The sequence below is a fragment of the Trichomycterus rosablanca genome, chromosome 21, assembly GCF_030014385.1.
Source record: "Trichomycterus rosablanca isolate fTriRos1 chromosome 21, fTriRos1.hap1, whole genome shotgun sequence".
Taxonomy (NCBI): Eukaryota; Metazoa; Chordata; class Actinopteri; order Siluriformes; family Trichomycteridae; genus Trichomycterus; species Trichomycterus rosablanca.
The window spans coordinates 13250956-13269760 of NC_086008.1; the positions used below are offsets into that span (position 1 = coordinate 13250956).

An 18805-nucleotide genomic window follows, 5' to 3' on the forward strand; every position below is an offset into this window, starting at 1 on the left:
AACCGAGAAGTTCAGAATCTTGGCGCTGGTGTGCTAGCGGAATATCCCGCTGCGCCACCTGGGCGCCTCCTCCTCATCACCTTTTTTTTTTAATGCATTTTCTCCCCTTTTTCTCCCCCTTTTAGCACGTCCAATTGCCCGATTGCATCATGCTTCCTCTCTGCCTATGCCGATCCCTGCTCTGACCGAAGAGATCGAAGCTAACCCACGCCCCCTCCGACACGTGGGCAGCAAGCCGCATGCATCTTTTCACCCACACATTGACGAGTGTTTTGCCACCTAGCGTTGTGTACTGAGAAACAAACCCTAAGAGCACTCCTTCCTCATCTCTGTGCAGGCGGCTCTAATCAGCCAGCAGAGATGGTCGTAATTGCACCAGTCTGACAGATCCGGCTTAGTCCCGCCCCCCTGAACAACCGGCCAATCGTTGTTCATGTGGCCGCTCAGCCTTCAGCCGGCAAAGCAGAGCTGAGGTTCGATACGATGTATTCGAGATCCCAGCCTGTTTGCAGCGTGTGTTTTTACCGCTGCGCCACCTGAGCGGCCCTCCTCATCACCTTTAAGATGAATTTGAATGCAGACAGCAGGTGGGTTCTTAGGTGGCACAGTGGTCTACATAAACATGAAGGGGGAAGTTGGGGGGATGGCCAAACAGCCTAGCTATTAAGAGGTACACTTGGGGTCCCAAGACCGGATAAAAAGGAGGGTTGCATCAGAAAGGAGATCCAGTGTGAAAACGCACTAAAATGATCTGCTGTGGTGACCCTTAAATACAGAACAGCTAAAATAAGAAGGAAAATATTTAAACACTAGAGGTCAGTATCTGACCAACCTTAAATTTTAAAGCACTCAAACTAGAATACAGGTGTCTGGAAACTCCATTAAACTTTAATCAACTTACTGATTGAGGTCAAGTATTCCATTCATTATTGAAGTGTGTGTGTGTGTGTGTGTGTGTGTGTGTGTGTGTGTGTGTGTGTGTGTGCGTGTGTGTGCGCAAGATAAGCTTATTCACTTCTACCTTTGACCTCTAAACACAATCAACAGTTTCATTACTTTCTTTACCTTACACTTAACATCAAGGGCAAAGAGCAAAATGTTTGATCCAGGCACTTAGACACACTCTGGGCCTCTCTGGAACCTAGTGAGCTGCCTTGCTGCTTACTGTCTATCTAGGCAGCTGCTTAAGTAGTGAGGATTCTAATAAGACATCGAACTCGTAAGGCAGATTATTTAGACGCACTATTTAGACAGCGATTACTAAGCTAACACAGTTACTAAACTAACACAGGTGGCGCACCGGCATATTCCGCTAGCCCATTCAAACCAATGGGCTGAGGCGGCACAACCCACTAGCATGCCAGATAACATCTACCGCTGTGTATGGAAAATGGTTAAACTGTCATTGACAGTTATTTATATATATATATATACACAACCACCTCCTTGTTTCTACACTCACTATCCATTCTATCAGTTCCACTTACCATATAGAAGCAATTTGTAGTTCTACAATTACTGACTGTAGTCCATCTGTTTCTCTACATGCTTTTAGCCTCACTGTCACTGACATGGTGGTTATGTGTTAGTGTGTGTTGTGCTGGTATGAGTGGATCAGACACCCCCTGGGCAGCGTCCTGTGACCACTGATGAAGGTCTACAAGATGACCAACTCAAACAGCAGCAATAGATGAGAGATCGTCTCTGACTTTACATCTACAAGGTGGACCAACTAAGTAGGAGTGTCTAATAGAGTGGACAGTGAGTGGACACGGTATTTAAAAACTCCAGCAGAGCTGCTGTGTCTGAGCCACACGCTAATACACCACCACCAAATAATACCTGCTCTGTGGTGGTACTGGGAGAGTCCTGACCATTGAAGAACGGGCTAAAAAAGTATGTCGAGAAAGATATGGACTACAGTCAGTAATTGTAGAACTACAAAGTGCTTCTATATGGTGAGTGGAGCTGATAAAATGGACAGTGTGTGTAAAAACAAAGAGGTGGTTTTAATGTTATGAAGCATCAGATGAGCCATCGTTATTCAGTCAGGCTATCGCTTTGAATTAAGACACCTTAGTAGGCAGCATTTTAAAGTATCTAAGAATTTAGACAGCCTTCTCAGAGAGCTCACTAGGTTTGCAGACAGACCCTTACTGCCCAATCAAGAATTAAATTGTTTACAGCCTTTAAACCAACGAAAGGAAGGGCAACTGTAACTACTGGACAGATTGCTTCTAAACACAGGATCACATTTCAACAGCACCCACAGACCACTGAACCCCCTCTCATATCAGCAGGGGGGTTTCTCTGGATCGTTTAGATCTCAAGGCTGCTTGGTCTAGCTGAGAGCTAAATTGACTACAGGGTCAGGAAGGAAGTGTTTGTAAGAGGAAGCAGGAGGAAGTCAGACTTAGAGGAGCAGAGGGATAGAGACAGAGGAAGAAAGAACAGGACAGGACAAACACCATAAAACAATCCCTACAGCCGGACTGTTGGAGCTTCCTGTTGTCAGTCAGTAAACACGTCGACAGGTATTTGCTAACTGCGGTCGTCTGCTGCGCAAACGAGGAAGTTCAGCATTAACTCTTACTGAAATGGCCAACTGCATTATGCGGTAGTGGGCAAGCATGATTTACCGCTGTGCCACCAGAACAGAATATACACAGATCAGCCATAACATTAAAACCACCTCCTTGATTCTACACTCACTGTTCATTTTATCAGCTCCACTTACCATATAGAAACACTTTGTAGTTCTACAATTACTGACTGTAGTCCATCTGTTTCTCTGCATGCTTTGTTAGCCTCCTTTCATGCTGTACTTTAATGGTCAGGACCCCCACAGGACCAACACAAAGCAGGTATTATTTAAGTGGTGGATCATTCTCAGCACTGCAGTGACACTGACATGGTGGTGGTGTGTTAGTGTGTGTTGTGCTGGTATGAGTGGATCAGACACAGCAGTGCTGCTGGAGTTTTTAAACACCTCAGTGTAACTGCTGGACTAAAAATAGTCCACCAACCAAAAATATCCAGCCAACAGTGCCCCGTGGGCAGCATCCTGTGACCACTGATGAAGGTCTAGAAGATGACCAACTCAAACAGCAGCAATAGATGAGCGATCGTCTCTGACTTTACATCTACAAGGTGGACCACCTAGGTAGGAGTGGACAGTGAGTGGGCACAGTATTTAAAAACTCCAACAGCACTGCTGTGTCACACACTAACACACCATTACCATGTCAGTGTCACTGCAGTGCTGAGAATGATCCACCACCTAAATAATATCTACTCTGTAGTGGTCATGTAGGGGGTCCTGACCATTAAAGAACAGGGTGAAAGCATGAAAGCAGGCTAAAAAGGTATGTAGAGAAACAGATAGAATATACAGTGGGGTCAAAAAGTATTTAGTCAGCCACTGATTGTGCAAGTTCTCCTACTTAGAAAGATGAGAGAGGTCTGTAATTTTCATCATAGGTACACTTCAACTATGAGAGACAAAATGAGAAAAAAAAAATCCAGGAAATAACATTGTAGGATTTTTAAAGAATTTATTTGTAAATTATGGTGGAAAATAAGTATTTGGTCAATAACAAAAGTTCAACTCAATACTTTGTAACATAACCTTTGTTGGCAATGACAGAGGTCAAACGTTTCCTGTAAGTCTTCACCAGGTTTTGGCCCATTCCTCCATGCAGATCTCCTCTAGAGCAGTGATGTTTTGGGGCTGTCGCTGGGCAACACAGATTTTCAACTCACTCCACAAATTTTGAAATGCTTTTTACGGAGCCACTCCTTCGTTGCCCGAGCGATGTGTTTGGGATCATTGTCATGCTGGAAGACCCAGCCATGTTCCATCTTCAATGTTCTCACTGATGGAAGGAGGTTTTGGCTTAAAATCTCACGATACATGGCCCCCGTTCATTCTTCCCTTAACACGGATCAGTCGTCCTGTCCCCTTTGCAGAAAAACAGCCCCAAAGCATGATGTTTCCACCCCCATGCTTCACAGTAGGTATGGTGTTCTTTGGTTCTTCTTCTTCCTCCAAACACGACGAGTTGAGTTTTTACCAAAAAGTTCCATTTTGGTTTCATCTGACCACATGATATTCTCCCAATCCTCTTCTGGATCATCCATATGCTCTCTGGCAAACTTCAGACGGGCCTGGACATGTACTGGCTTAAGCAGGGGGACACGCCTGGCACTGCAGGATTTGAGTCCCTCTCGGCGTAGTGTGTTACTGATGGTAGCCTTTGTTACTTTGGTCCCAGCTCTCTGCAGGTCATTCATCAGGTCCCTCCGTGTAGTTCTGGGATTTTTGCTCACCGTTCTCATGATCATTTTGACCCCACGGGATGAGATCTTGCGTGGGGCCCCAGATCGAGGGAGATTATCAATGGTCTTGTATGTCTTCCATTTTCTTACAATTGCTCCCACAGTTGATTTATTCACACCAACCTGCTTGCCTATTGTAGATTCACTCTTCCCAGACTGGTGCAGGTCTACAATTTTCTTCCTGGTGTCCTTCGACAGCTCTTTGGTCTTGGCCATGGTTGAGTTTGGAGTCTGACTGTTTGAGGCTGTGGACAGGTGTCTTTTATACAGATAACGAGGTCAAACAGGTGCCATTAATACAGGTAACGAGTGGAGGACAGAAGAGCTTCTTAAAGAAGAAGTTACAGGTCTGTGAGAGCCAGAAATCTTGCTTGTTTGTGGGTGACCAAATACTTATTTTCCACCATAATTTACAAATAAATTATTTATTTATCTAATTCTCTATTGATCTAACACTGCTTTATTCTATAGATTTCCTGGATTATTTTTTTGTCATTTTGTCTCTCATAGTTGAAGTGTAGCTATGATGAAAATTACAGACCTCTCTCATCTTTCTAAGTAGGAGAACCTGCACAATCAGTGGCTGACTAAATACTTTTTTACCCCACTGTATATATATATATACATACAGTACAGGCCAAAAGTTTGGACACACCAGTCAAAAGTTTGGACACACCTTCTCTTCAATGTTTTTTCTTGATTATTTTTATTTTCTACATTGTAGATTAATACTGAAGACATCCAAACTATGAAGAATTATGTAGTGAACCAAAAAGTGTTAAACAAACCAGAATATGTTTTATATTTTACCAACTCTACCTCTGCACAACCCAACTGATGGTCTCAAACACATTAAAAAAGCAACAAATTCCAAAAATTCACTCTAGACAAGGCGCAAACATTCATTGAAAACCATTCCAGGTGGATACCTAATAAAGCTGGTTGAGAAAATTTCAAAGAGTGTGCAAATCTGTCATTAAAGCAAAATATGGCTACTTTGAAGAATCTAAAATATAAAACATATTCTGGTTTGTTTAACACTTTTTTGTTTACTACATAATTCCATATGTGTTCCTTCATAGTTTGGATGTCTTTAGTATTAATCTACAATGTAGAAAATTTAAAAAAATTAAGAAAAACCACAGGAATGAGAAGGTGTGTCCAAACTTTTGGCCTGTACTGTATATATATATATGATATGTATATATCAAAGGTTATATTTACAAAGGTTATTTATAATAGGTCCGAAGGAGAACTGAAAATCACTATAAACTGTGAGGCGCCGGCACTGTCGGCTGTAATGTAATACGTATGCACAGTGTAGTAGAATGGAAACAGAAACCATCTCTTTACACAGATTTCCTGCAGGGCTTGGCACCTGATTGCACAGCAGCGTAACCGTTATTACAAAAACATGCGTCAGTGAAAGGCACTAAATCCAGCAAGAACTGCAAACTACAATCTACAATCTAACCTCTAGGTTAAAAATCATCCATCGTTGTTATTGTTCTAACCATGATCATTATACTTTTCCACTTCGCATGACTGAATTCATAAGCATTACACATTCAAATTTAGGGAAACCCATATTTAATGATGGTTGATGGATGACGGAGTTCCTCTTATTGTATAGTAAACTAAACAGGCCATGTGTTCTATAAACAACAAGAGCTGGTGCTGTGGCAGAATGGCGGGAATCAACAGGAAACACAGACAGGAAATAACTAAAAGCAGACAGGAAGTAAACCAGTAAGGCTCTGGAGAAGATGTACCACATGGCAGCTGTTTCTGAAACCATCAAGCCCTAAAGGCTGAGCTTCGTGTGGGTTTTTGGTTGTCATGACAAGGGCTCGAGAAACAAGAAAAAACCACAAGCTGAATGTGGATCTGATACTATAAAGATCTAACACTGCTTAAATTGATATCAATGTACACACTGCATAGAAAGTACTCTGGATTAATAATTCTCATTGTGTAAAAAAGTTGGGACAAGTTGGAAAATGCAAATAATATAAAAAAAAAAAAGTTTCTTACATTTATTTTAACTTTTATTTGATTGCAGACAGGATGAACCTGAGATATTTAATGTTTTGTCTGCTTAACTTCATTTCATTTATTAATAAACATCAATTCCTGCATTTCAGGCCTCCAACACATTCCAAAATAAGTTGGGACAGTAAAGCATTTAATTTTTGGCACTGAGGAGACCAAGTGATTTAGTGTTTCAGCTTTTATTTTGTTCCATTCTTCCTGCAAACACGTCTTAAGATGTGCAACAGTACGAGGTCGTTGTTGTCACATTTTTCGTTTCAAAATTCTCCACACATTCTCTATTGGGGACAGGTCAGGACTGCAGGCAGGCCAGTCCAGCACCCGTACCCTCTTCTTCCGCAGCCGTGCCTTTGTAATGTGTGCAGCTTGTGGTTTTGCATTGTCTTGTTGAAAAATGCATGGACATCCCTGGAAAAGACGACATCTTGAAGGCAGCACATGTTGCTCTAAGATCTCAATGTACTTTTCTGCATTAATGCTGCCATCACAGAAGTGTTAATGACCTTTGCCATGACGGACCCTGGCTTTTGGACTTGTTGCTGATAACAGTCTGGATGGTCCTTTTTGTCTTTGGTCCGGAGCACACGGCGTCCATTTTTTTCATTTATCTGACCACAATACACGTTTTCTACTGTGTAATGGTCCATCCTAGATGCCTCAGAGCCCAGAGAAGTCGACGCCGCTTCTGGACATGGTTAACATAAGGCTTCTTTTTTTGCACAGTAAAGTTTTAAGTGGCATTTGTGCATGTAACTCTGTATTGTAGTGCTTGACAAAGGTTTGCTTGACAAACACTGCATTTTTATTTTATTTGCATTTTCCATACTGTCCCAACTTTTTCTGATTTGGGGTTGTGGTTAAAAACATTAACACCCACAGTAGGAAATAAAACCATGCATTCTGTGAGCTATACTCAGGAAAATTCTGGCAACCTTGAGTCAACCTGCATACAGAATGGCTGTATGTGGTGACATACTGTAACAAGTTCTAAAATTGTACTTATCTAACAGGTCAACAACTATGAACAGGTTAAACACTCTGACTGAATCATAAACTAGAGAAGCTAATCTACCATATGAATGTTCTGGAAAGAGGAAAAAAACTAGACTAAATACTGATGGAGAATCCGATGCTTCCTTAGCAATGAAGGCAATCCCAGCATTCAGTGCGGCACAAAAAAATACAAATACGGCGGACAAATACGCAACAACAAAGAGTATTTGCAAATTCAGGCTTCTCAGTGGCAATTTAACTGTTTTCGGTAGAAATGAAGGCTGGCATGCTAGCGGGTTCTGTTGCCTCAGCCCATTGGTTTAAATGGCCTGAGGCTAACTGTGTAAGCTTAGCAAGCGAAAACTGCAGGTTTGTTGTAATCGCTGTCGAAGTAGTGCATCTAAATAATCTGCCTCATGGCTAGTTCAATGGCTTAATGGAATCCTCTCTACTTAGGCAGCTGCCTAGGTGGGCAGTAACAACATGGCAGCTCACTACATTTTCAGACAGACCCTCTGACTCCTGGACCACCTGGACTACTGCTTCTTCTTTTACCCCCTTATTCCTATCCTAATGTATTTACCTTAATTTCTCTTTCCAATTTCTTTGCTGCCTGCACCACCCCCACACTGGCTGAGAAGGGCTGCAACCTAACACTCTCTCTGTCTCTCTCTCTGACCCCTGTAAAGTCACCTGGATTGTCACAAAGTGCCACACTACTCTAATACTAATGCTGGTGTTCTAAACCAGAGAGTAGCATTCGCTGTTGCTGTGGCAATAAGGACAAACACTATACGACCTCCCCCTCCGCAGGCACGGCCAACTGTGTCTGTTGAGTATCCAGCTAGGCCAGAAGCATCGTTAAGACACTAATTCAGCAGCTGAAATTCTTAATGGTAGTGGACCTGCTGCTAGCATATTAACTTATTACATCGCTTTAAATGACACATGAACATTTTTGTCAGCAGTAAGTGGAATAAAAAAACATGACCAGTACCTGAGTGCATGAATGCAGTAGATCACCTTGGGCATGTTCTTGCGATCATACACGTCAGTTGTTTCAGGATAGAATATCTGAAAAAAGAAACCTCTATTAGTCATCAGTATTTTATTCAGCTTGTCTCGTGACGCCAAGGAACCAAGAACATATTTAAACTTTAATCATGTATGATTTATTCAGGGACATAAAACACAATGAAATGAGCTGTGGTTGAATGCATAAAACACTATATGACCATCAGGAGATGAAGACATGACCATACGCTTGTTGGACATCTCATTTCACAACCATGGACGTCAATGAGAGTCTACCCCCACCCCTTTTCTGGGAGGGTTTTTACAAAAGATTTGTAAAGAGTGTATATATAAAGTGCATTCCCCATGCTCAAGGATGCTTTCCGATCAAAGAACATGAACACATTATACAGAAGTACAACAAAAAGACATTACAGATATAACATTCAAATGAAGAAAGAGAGGAGGCATATCAAATAGATTTAAAGGGAGTGTGCCATCATTTTGGGGCTACCACACTAAACGATCAACCACCCACAATGGTCAGTTTAAACCGTGGAACATTGAGAAGACCTAAAGCTTGTGATAAGGCACAAGATAGGACATATAGATGTAGAAGATCAAAGTATTGAGGAGTCAGGCTGTGAGGAGATTTGAATGCGCTAGGTAACCAGTAAAGACTCTGAAGGACAGGAGTGATGTGGTCAGTCTACTTAGAAAAGGTGAGAATCATAGAAACTGCTATGCAGTTGCAAATTTGGGCTTGTCAGTGACAATTTAACTGTTTTTGGTACACAGAGGAACATGTTAGCTGGTATACTAGCATGTTGTGTAGCCTGAATGGCCTAAAAACTAACTGTGTTAGCTTTGTAAGCAAAACTGTGGTGATGTAATCATCATAATTGCTGTCAAAGTAGTGTGTCTAAATAATCTGCCTTATAAGTCGGTCTTATTACATTTATATTTTCTGCATTTATCAGACACTTTTATCCAAAGCGACTTATAGTCTAAGCAAGTGAGGGTTAAGGGCCTTGCTCAAGGGCCCAACAGTGGCAACTTGGCAGTGGTGGGGTTTGAACCAGGAACCTTCTGCTCACTAGTCCAGTACCTTAACCTCTAGGCTACAACTGCCCATTAATTAGAATCCTTTCTACTTATGCCTGTGTAGGTAGTAGGCAACAAGGCTAAAACTAGGTTTTTGGTCAGACACATTGAAATGGTTTGAGCATGTGCAGAGGAGGGATGAGAGTCATATCGGAGGAAGGGTGCTGATCATGGAGCCACCAGGCAGGAGGAGGAGAAGAAGGCCTAAGAGAAGGTTTATGGATGCGGTGAGAGAGAAGGATGTTGAGGACAGGGCAAGATGCAGACAAACTTACTTTGTGCACCAGGCTATAAAGAAACATTATTTATTTTATATATTGTGAAACACTTGAATTTTTTAATTTAAAAATTAGGAGTGGTGTCCACATACTTTTGACAATCAAGTCTAACAGAGAAGCAGATTTGATTCCACCATTAGCAGAAGTACTTTCTGACCACAGCTGTAACACCTGCTATAAGTTTCTACAGCTGTACATGCATTTTGGATTTTTCTTTTAAAGAAGGGACTATATGAAAAGCTCACATTTTACTGTGATGTCATTATCTAATGAGTGAACTGAATGAGTTTGCATATCAAACCGGTTTCATTTTTCAGCTAACTGACGCTTTCGTGCCTTTAGGGGAAATTTTCTGCCTCGTACTGCAAACTCAGACTCTGCAGGTAGACACGAGATGCAGACCACAAGCAAACTGATGCAAACACATACACGATTTTATACACCAACCAGACATAACATTATGACCATTGACAGGTGAAGTCTTATACTGATTATTTCTTCATCACGGCACCTGTTAGTGGGTGGGATACATTAGGCAGCACGTGAACATTTTATCCTCAAAGTTGATGTGTTATAAGCAGGTAAAATGGGCGAGCTTATGGATTTGAGCGAGTTTGACAAGGGCCAAATTGTGATGGCTAGACGACTGGGTCAGAGCATCTCAAAAACCACAGCTCTTGTGGGGTGTTCCAGGTCTGCAGTGGTCAGTATCTATCAAAAGTGGTCCAAAAAAGGAACAGTGGTAATCCGGCGACAGGGTCATGGACAGCCAAGGCTCATTAATGCACATGGGGAGCAAAGGCTGGCCCGTGTGGTCCGATCCAACAGACGAGCTACTGTAGCTCAAATTGCTGGTTCTGATAGAAAGGTGTCAGAATACACCGTGCATCACAATTTGTTGCGTATAGGGCTGCATAGCTGCAGACCAGTCAGTTAGGAATGTAGTCATAATGTTATGCCTGATCGGTGTACCTTTTAGGAACAAAAGAACAATACATCAAAAACTTTTTCCTAACATTATGATTTCAATGAAATGTTAAAGTCAAAAAGATAAACATGAATTGTATCTGAAAATTTGCAAAAGTTTGATTCCTGTAAAGGATCTTTAGGTGTACAAGTGTAATTTATTTGCAATTTGGTTTGTCAGTTACAATGTAACAGTTTTCGAAACATAGACGGAGATGTTAGCTGGCATGCTAGCGGATTGTGTCGCCTCAGCCCATTGGTTCGAATGGCCCAAGGTTAACTCTGTTAGCTTAGTAAGCAAAAACTGTGGGTACAGTCTTCTTAGAATCCTCTCTACTTAGCCTAGGTAGGCAGTGGGCAGCAAGGCAGCTTTCATCTTGATACATTTTTAACTTTAGTTTTTTATTTATGCACAGTCAATGTACAAGCATACAAACAATGACAGTCACCACTCTCACATGTGCATCAAGGTGTTGGCAGCGAAGCATGTTAGCAAAACAAAAAACACAGTAACATGGGTCCAAACAGGCTGAACTCAATCATAAAATAGGGTTGCATCGAAGCACTGAAGCTAAATCCCCAGCATTTACATACAGACATGATTGGCTATGTCTTGGGGAGGACGCAAGCAGGATTGGAGTACTGTCCGGGGTGTGTTACTGCATAGCGCTTAGTGATTGATTGTGACCCTGACCAGGATAAAGCAGTGGTAAAACTTGTGCCTGAGGGAGAGAGGTTAAAGCGGCCATTTTAACCTTTGCTGATGGGGTATTCGCAAAGATCATAGAGTGCCACTCCATATTTAATTATTTATTTATTCATTGAATTTAAGCCAAGTTACATTTATGACTGAACAGGTATTACAGGTTACACAAGATTCATCAGTCCAACATGGACAATCTTGTATCTCTTACATGTCGTTTTACTGTGGGAGGAAACAAGAGCTTCTGAAGGTAACCCACGCCAGACTGCTCTACCTGGGATTCAAACCCAGAACCTTCTTGCTGTAAGGAGACAGTGCTACCCACCAAGTCAACTTGCCACCCAATAATGCGACTAAGAACTTAATCGGAATAGACTAGTCTGATTAAGGCCATTTCAAATAGTCTCTATCCAATTGAACGAGATGGGTTCTTATAATAATAGTTGTTGTTTTAAATGTTTTTATTTCTTTTTTTTCGTTTTTTTGTTTGTTTTTTTATTTAATTTTTGTTTTTTAATTTATTTATTTTTTATTAAATTTTTTTATTATTCTTTTTTTTTTAACAAAAAACTGTTATTTATTTTATTATTTTTTTTACATTAAAATTAAAATTTTTTACATTCATTTTTTTTATTTAATTTTTAATATATTTTTTTATTTTAATTTTTTTTTTATTTTGTTATTTTTTTTTTATTTATTTTTTTTACTTTTTTAATTAATTTTTTTTTTTATTTTTTTTTTTTATTATTCTTTTTATTACAAAAAACGTCTGCGAAAGAGACGAAGTTTATGCTGTGAAATGTAAAAGGCTTAAAAATACTGTATTTAGCAGTGTGAATGGCCGTAAAGCCTGCAATAATGAGCTGTATAGCAAAGTATTAAAGCAAGGAAGTACAGTGGGTTCACACAAACATGACATCTTCCTCTCACTTCTTCTTTAATAAGTGAACATGACATATTTTCCTGAGTCACGAATAACTAGGGCCCTACTTAATTCATGAGACAATGTGCTTAGATTTCACAAAAATCAGATCTCACAGATTTTTAAGGAAAAGTGCCACATTTCACACACGTCATTAAATTACACGGATAAATTAAATGATAGAATGAATGGAAGCTACAATACACAGCACAGCTGACCTTCATAACTGAATGTAAACCTTTATTACAGCGAAAAATTCTTATAAACACTGGCAATCAACCATATACGGCTGTGATGACATGCCTCAAAAGTACAGCTTCAGTGTGTTCATTTCAGATTAGGAAACTTTTTGCACATTTGCGAGCAAGAACGTTTTGTAACATTAGTTTGCAGCATGCATCTCTTGACGTACAGATCAGCAGATCAATTCAATGGCAGCCAAACAGAAAGTCATAAAGGTCATAAAACTTCCCCCTGACTTCCCTGACTTTGATGTTTTATTGTTTTTGCCTTCTCAGGGATTCTGCGCACCAGAACTCATATTGTGCAGGACTGTGTGTCTTACCTTTGGTAGACCTATAGACTCCATAGCTCTGAGCCACTGAACTGTGTTGTCCGTATGTCTGAAGTGTAGCCCTGTGCGCTGACCAAAACAAGACAAATAAGCAAATTAGTCCAGAGTAATAGTGGCTACCATGTAATTAAATGGTCTAATGAATTTGTAAAACCTCATTTTGAACACTAATACAAATGTGACTAATGGCTTGGCTCTAAAATGTGACTTGTTGCAAGTCATGCTGTCATCACCCATGCCATTTTAAAATGAATAGCTGGGGTAACGAAAAAAGAGGCCAATGCAGATTCATATAATTAAATAGACCATCCATGGGTCTTTTACACCTGCAGAATTTACTCCACCTGAATTAAACATGCACTTAAAGTTTGACCCTTAAATCCTAATTTAGAATGTATGTATACCTTGTAACGAGCCTGGTCCCGATCATAGATCTTCTTGTCAGAGACCATTTTGGGGGCGAAGAACTTGGCAAGTTTGCCGAGGTACACGCCGTTCCTCAGACCCCCTTCGAGCTCTGTGGTGGAAGGAAGTTCCTCCTCTAGACAGGCCTCAATCCACCTAAGAACAAACAAATAAATTATGTATCAATCTTGTTTAGATTTAATCTCAGTAATTCCTAGATTACATGTATAAATAATTTATTAGACCTGAAATTAATGTTAAAATGTTTTTATCTGTATTCCTGCCCTGCACTTACTGCATCTGGGTGATAGTGGACCTATTGGTACCCTGACTGGAATAAAGCAGCAAGTGACAATGAACTAATAACTAATGACTCCTATTTCTGGAGCTGATAAGTTATTCATCATTGCTAACAGATTTTATTCCCCCTGATATGAACGAGTCCTTTCACAATGTAGATGCGATGACCAGGAACTTTGGATTATTTAATTAAAAACTATAGCACTCTCTACCAGTCTAATACCCTAGCGCACCCAAAGTCAAGTCTAGTGGTGCCACTTGCCACCATAGACACAATTGGTCATGTCTGAGGGAGGGAAGGCTGAATGAGATTTTCATTGCCGCTGTGACAGTGATTTTACTGGTTTGAGGTGGTGACTGGAGTGGTGAAGGAATACAAAGAGAATAGCGTGGTCCTCTGTATGTGCTGAGGTTCTCTATAAGAATTCACTGCTGGGCGGTGTAAAGATGCAGCCCACAGCTTTTTGCGCATCCAGGGATAATTGTGCCATTCTTTAGGTAATTAAAGTACAAATGGGAATTGGGTATATCCAGAAATTAGGACAATGCAATAAGAGTGAGGGACGGATCTTTAGCACCTTACACTTTTTATAACCACTGGTTGTTCATAACATGCTTTTATACCTATTAAATATTAAAATTTTAGTTACTAAAGCATTCACATCTATTATTTAGTATACACTGATCAGGCATAACATTATGACCACTTTCCTAATATTGTGTTGGTCCCCCTTTTGCTGCCAAAACAGCCCTGCAACTGTGATGCACTGTGTATTCTGATACCTTTCTATCAGAACCAGCACTAACTTCTTCAGCAATTTGAGCTACAGTAGCTCGTCTGTTGGATCGGACCACGAGGCCCAGCCTTCGCTCCCGACGTGCATCACTGAGCCTTGGCCGCCCATGACCCTGTCGCAGGTTTACCACCGTTCCTTCCTTGGACCACTTTTGATAGATACTGACCACTGCAGACCGGGAACACCCCACAAGAGCTGCAGTTTTGGAGATGCTCTGACCCAGTCGTCTAGCCATCACAATTTGGCCCCTGTCAAACTCGCTCAAATCCTTACGCTCGTCCATTTTTCCTGCTTCTAACACATCAACTTTGAGGATAAAATGTTCACGTGCTGCCTAATATATCCCACCTACTAACAGGTGCCGTGATGAAGAGATAATCAGTGTTATTCACTTCACCTGTCAGTGGTCATAATGTTATGCCTGGTTGGTGTATGTACTCAATGTAATCTTTTTTTAAGTGAAATCTCAGAGCTAACAACAACATCAACAATACTACTACTACTATTACTACTACTATTACTACTACTATTACTACTACTAATAATAATAATAAATTAACCCAAATCTCTTAAGATGCATTTTCATTTATCGGCCTTCTTCTGATCTAGCCCACCACCACAGACATGTGAGTTTGAATCTTAGCTGTGCTATCGAACAGCATGGCACCTATACAGCCACACAATTGGCTGTGTGTCTGTGTCTGAAGAGGGACAATGGTCAAGGGATTACTCGTCGCTGCTGCAATTGCAGTCGAGGCGTCTGCACAAAGAATGGTTCAGATGGCAGTTAGTGGCTCACTGGATGCAATACTGCAGTCTGTGAGACCTCGAGTGTCGGAGAGGGGTGTGTGATAGTCTATGGTCTTCCTTGGTTGGAGTTTGGGGGGTGGCAGCAGCAGCAAGAGTAACATAGCAATTGAGCAAATGAGGCTTTTTTTGTGTAATATGCAATTTGCTGTGATATTCAGAATGTAAAGTTTGTGTTTAGCGATTTAACATTTGCGTAGTGTTCAAGTGCCTCACGTTTACTGGTTAATTTGCCCTATGAGGCGATCCTAGCAATCCTACGGCAACTCAGTTAGCAATCGCTTAGTCATAATGTCCATGATGTCGAAGTCTCTCTATTTCCTCGGCTGCTCCCATTAGGGGTCCCCGGCGGATCGTGATCTGCATCATTGATTTGGCACAGTTTTTACACCGGATGCCCTTCCTGACACAATCCTCCCCATTTATCCGGGCTTGGGACCGGCTCTACAATGCACTGGCTTATGCATCCTAGCGGCTAGGTATCTATAGTGCAATTCATTGTCTCCAATTAGCCTGGCTGCATGTTTTTGGACTGTGGAAGGAAACCGGAGCACCCGGAGGAAACCCACGCAGACACGGGGAGAACATGCAAATTCCGCACTGAAAGGACCCAGACCGCCCCACCTGGGGATCGAACCCAGGACCTTCTTGCTGTGACGCGACAGCGCTACCTACTTAGTCACCGTGCCCCATGATGTCGAAGTCTAAAGCAGCTAAATAGGTAACTCAGTTTTGAAAGCTCCCAACCAATTCTGTGGTTGGGGGGTGTGTCAAAACACGGACGAGTATTTTCGTATTTAAGACGGAGCCTCGCACAGTCACTGGATGTTCCAGGTTTACATTCAACTATTAAGGTGAGCTGTGCTAAGTATTGTAGCTTCTATTTATTCTATCATTTAATGTATGAGTGTAATTTAATGACTGCTGTAAAATGTGGCACTTTTCTTAAAAAATCTGTGAAATCGGGATTAAGTATAAGGGATGTCCCGATCCAATCTCAAAGATCGGAATCGGGGCAGATCAAGGCATTTTTTAACTGATCGGTATCGGTTTTACTAAGGCCGATCCTAAGCCCGATCCTTTGTTTTACGTCAGCATGTCCGCTGTGTGGAAATACTTTAAATTGGAAAGTGAAACAAGTCCAACAGTGAAGTGTAATGTCTGCAATGTGAGCGTTTCACGAGGCGGTAGGAGCAGAGCTGCGTTCATTACTGTAGAATTTTACTGTTTATATGGTGTGTGAGTCAAGGATCACTCCGGTTTACAAAACAATAACTTTTAATCCGAGTATGAAAACTTCAGGACCGTAACATACAGCTTTTACGAGTTTACGTGTTACAAGACTGAACGACATCTCAGTATCCAGCACTCTGATTGGCTTAGTTATGTAACCGAGCGTTGTAGTGATGCACTTGCTTAATAAAGAAATAAATACACGCTATATTCACAAATTGTCGGGAGCATAACACTTCCAATTAACTTCTTCTGTTGCGGTACCGAATAGCGGACAGCTAGAGTCATCGCGTTAGCCATTCCATGCACTATGGAAGCCCCAAAGGGTCAAAACACACTCACTTCGCGGAGAAACGTCCATCAAACCATTGTCACAATACAACCACAGAAAAGTTTGTTACAGTTACAACACGCATACAAGTTCGGTGGCTCATAAGAAACACACCAGATATCATTTAACCAAACGATCTACAATTACTACCAATTTGATACACCAAAAAATAAACACTCGGTCGAATACAGCGAGTTTATTATTATATGATGAGAAGAGGAACCGGCTGTCCGCTAACACGGCAAAGATGCTGATTTTCCTCAAAAAGATTCTTCACTTCATTTTGAGTGTTCTAGTTTTACTACTACAATGCTGCACTAAGCTTGATTACTTTTATTTTGTAAAAACAAAAGAACTTTAAGCAATAGCTTGGATGCAGGCATTTTTTTTCCTACAGCACTGCAGAGCTATTCAGTTGTTAAACATGTACATTGGATTAATTTGAATAACTGTAATGTACTTGAAGTGTGCACTGTGTAAACAGTATTATCTAGTTCTTATCTAGACAATATCTAGAAAATACAAGTATGGGTTTGAGACTCGGTATCGGATCGGGATCAAAATTAATGATCGGGAACAAAAAAACATGATCTATTAAGTATTGTATTGTGCTAGCCTACATTAACTGTTGTCTATTAGACAGTTATTTTACTGTGATAATTTAAAAGCCTTACTAACACCTTGTAACAGTACTGGTTACATTCGGCCGGACTAATTACACAGAACACAAACACCTTCGACCTCAAGCCACAAAAAATAGATTTTTCAGTTCTGGTTTTGAAACATAATCTCACTTCCACACAAAAGTGCTGTCAGCTCTAACATATAAACCCTGTAGAGTAAATGACTTTAGACCTTGTTCTGTCCTTCAGCTTGGGCTGTAAACACCTATATTAAAGATGGTAAGAACAAATGCATGCAAATGTCAACCTTACAATTGAAAAAAATGTATAGTGGGTTAAAAATCTATTTAGACCCCTTTGGCCTTTTGCAAACTGTTGGCCATTTTACCCTATTATTCGACAATTAATCCCCCATAATAACAGTAAAAAAATGTTTATATCTGTGTGTGAAATGTTAAAAATGATATGTGCAAGACTAGTTAACTACTAAACAGCCATGGTATTAAGGTCATGTTTCTACTTGCAGAAAATGTGTTGCACATATATTGTATAACTTGTAATCAGAAAAAGTTGGGACGGTATAGAAAAAGCAGATAAAAATGCAGTGTTCCTTACATTTACTTTGACTCTTATTTGATTTTCTCCCTCTACTGTGCATGATATCATTAAATAATTCAAGGAATCGAGAGGAATTTCAGTGCGCACAGGCCAAGCGTGCAAGCTTAAGCTGAACACCTGTGATCTTCGATCCCTCAGACGGCACTGCATCAAGAACCACCACTCAACAATAGCTGATATAACCACATGGGTGAGGGATTACTTTGGCAAACCTTTATCAAGCATTACAATACAGAGTTACATGCACAAATGCCACTTAAAACTTTACTGTGCAAAAAGGAAGCCTTACATTAACCATGTCCAGAAGCGGCATCAACTTCTCTGGGCTCTGAGGTATCTAGGATGGACCATTACACAGTGGAAACGTGTATTGTGGTCAGATGAATCAGCATTCCAGGTCTTTTTTTGGAAAAAATGGACACCGTGTGCTCCGGACCAAAAAAAAAAAAGGACCATCCAGACTGTTATCAACAACAAGTCTAAAAGCCAGTCAGTGCCCTTGGCAAAGGTATTTTACTCTTCTGTGATGGCAGCATTAATGCAGAAAAGTACATTGAGATCTTAGAGCAACATGTGCTGCCTTCAAGACGCCATCTTTTCCAGGGACGTCCATGCATTTTTCAACAAGACGATGCAAAACCACATGCTGCACACATTACCAAGGCATGGCTGCGGAGGAAGAGGGTACTGCCTGCAGTCCTGACCTGTCCCCAATAGAGAATGAGTGGAGAATTTTGAAACAATAAA

General features: G+C 40.8%; 1 protein-coding gene across 1 annotated transcript in view; it reads right to left on the reverse strand.

Annotated features, from left to right (window-relative positions):
* iqgap2 (IQ motif containing GTPase activating protein 2) overlaps positions 1-18805 on the reverse strand; it is a 103831-nt gene that overhangs the window by 62534 nt on the left and 22492 nt on the right. Inside the window, exons 3-5 of the mRNA XM_063018208.1 lie at positions 13349-13505; positions 12936-13013; positions 8381-8457 (exon numbers count right to left, since the gene is read on the reverse strand). Coding sequence (XP_062874278.1) covers positions 8381-8457; positions 12936-13013; positions 13349-13505 — 312 coding nt within the window. The remainder of the gene's footprint in view (positions 1-8380; positions 8458-12935; positions 13014-13348; positions 13506-18805) is intronic.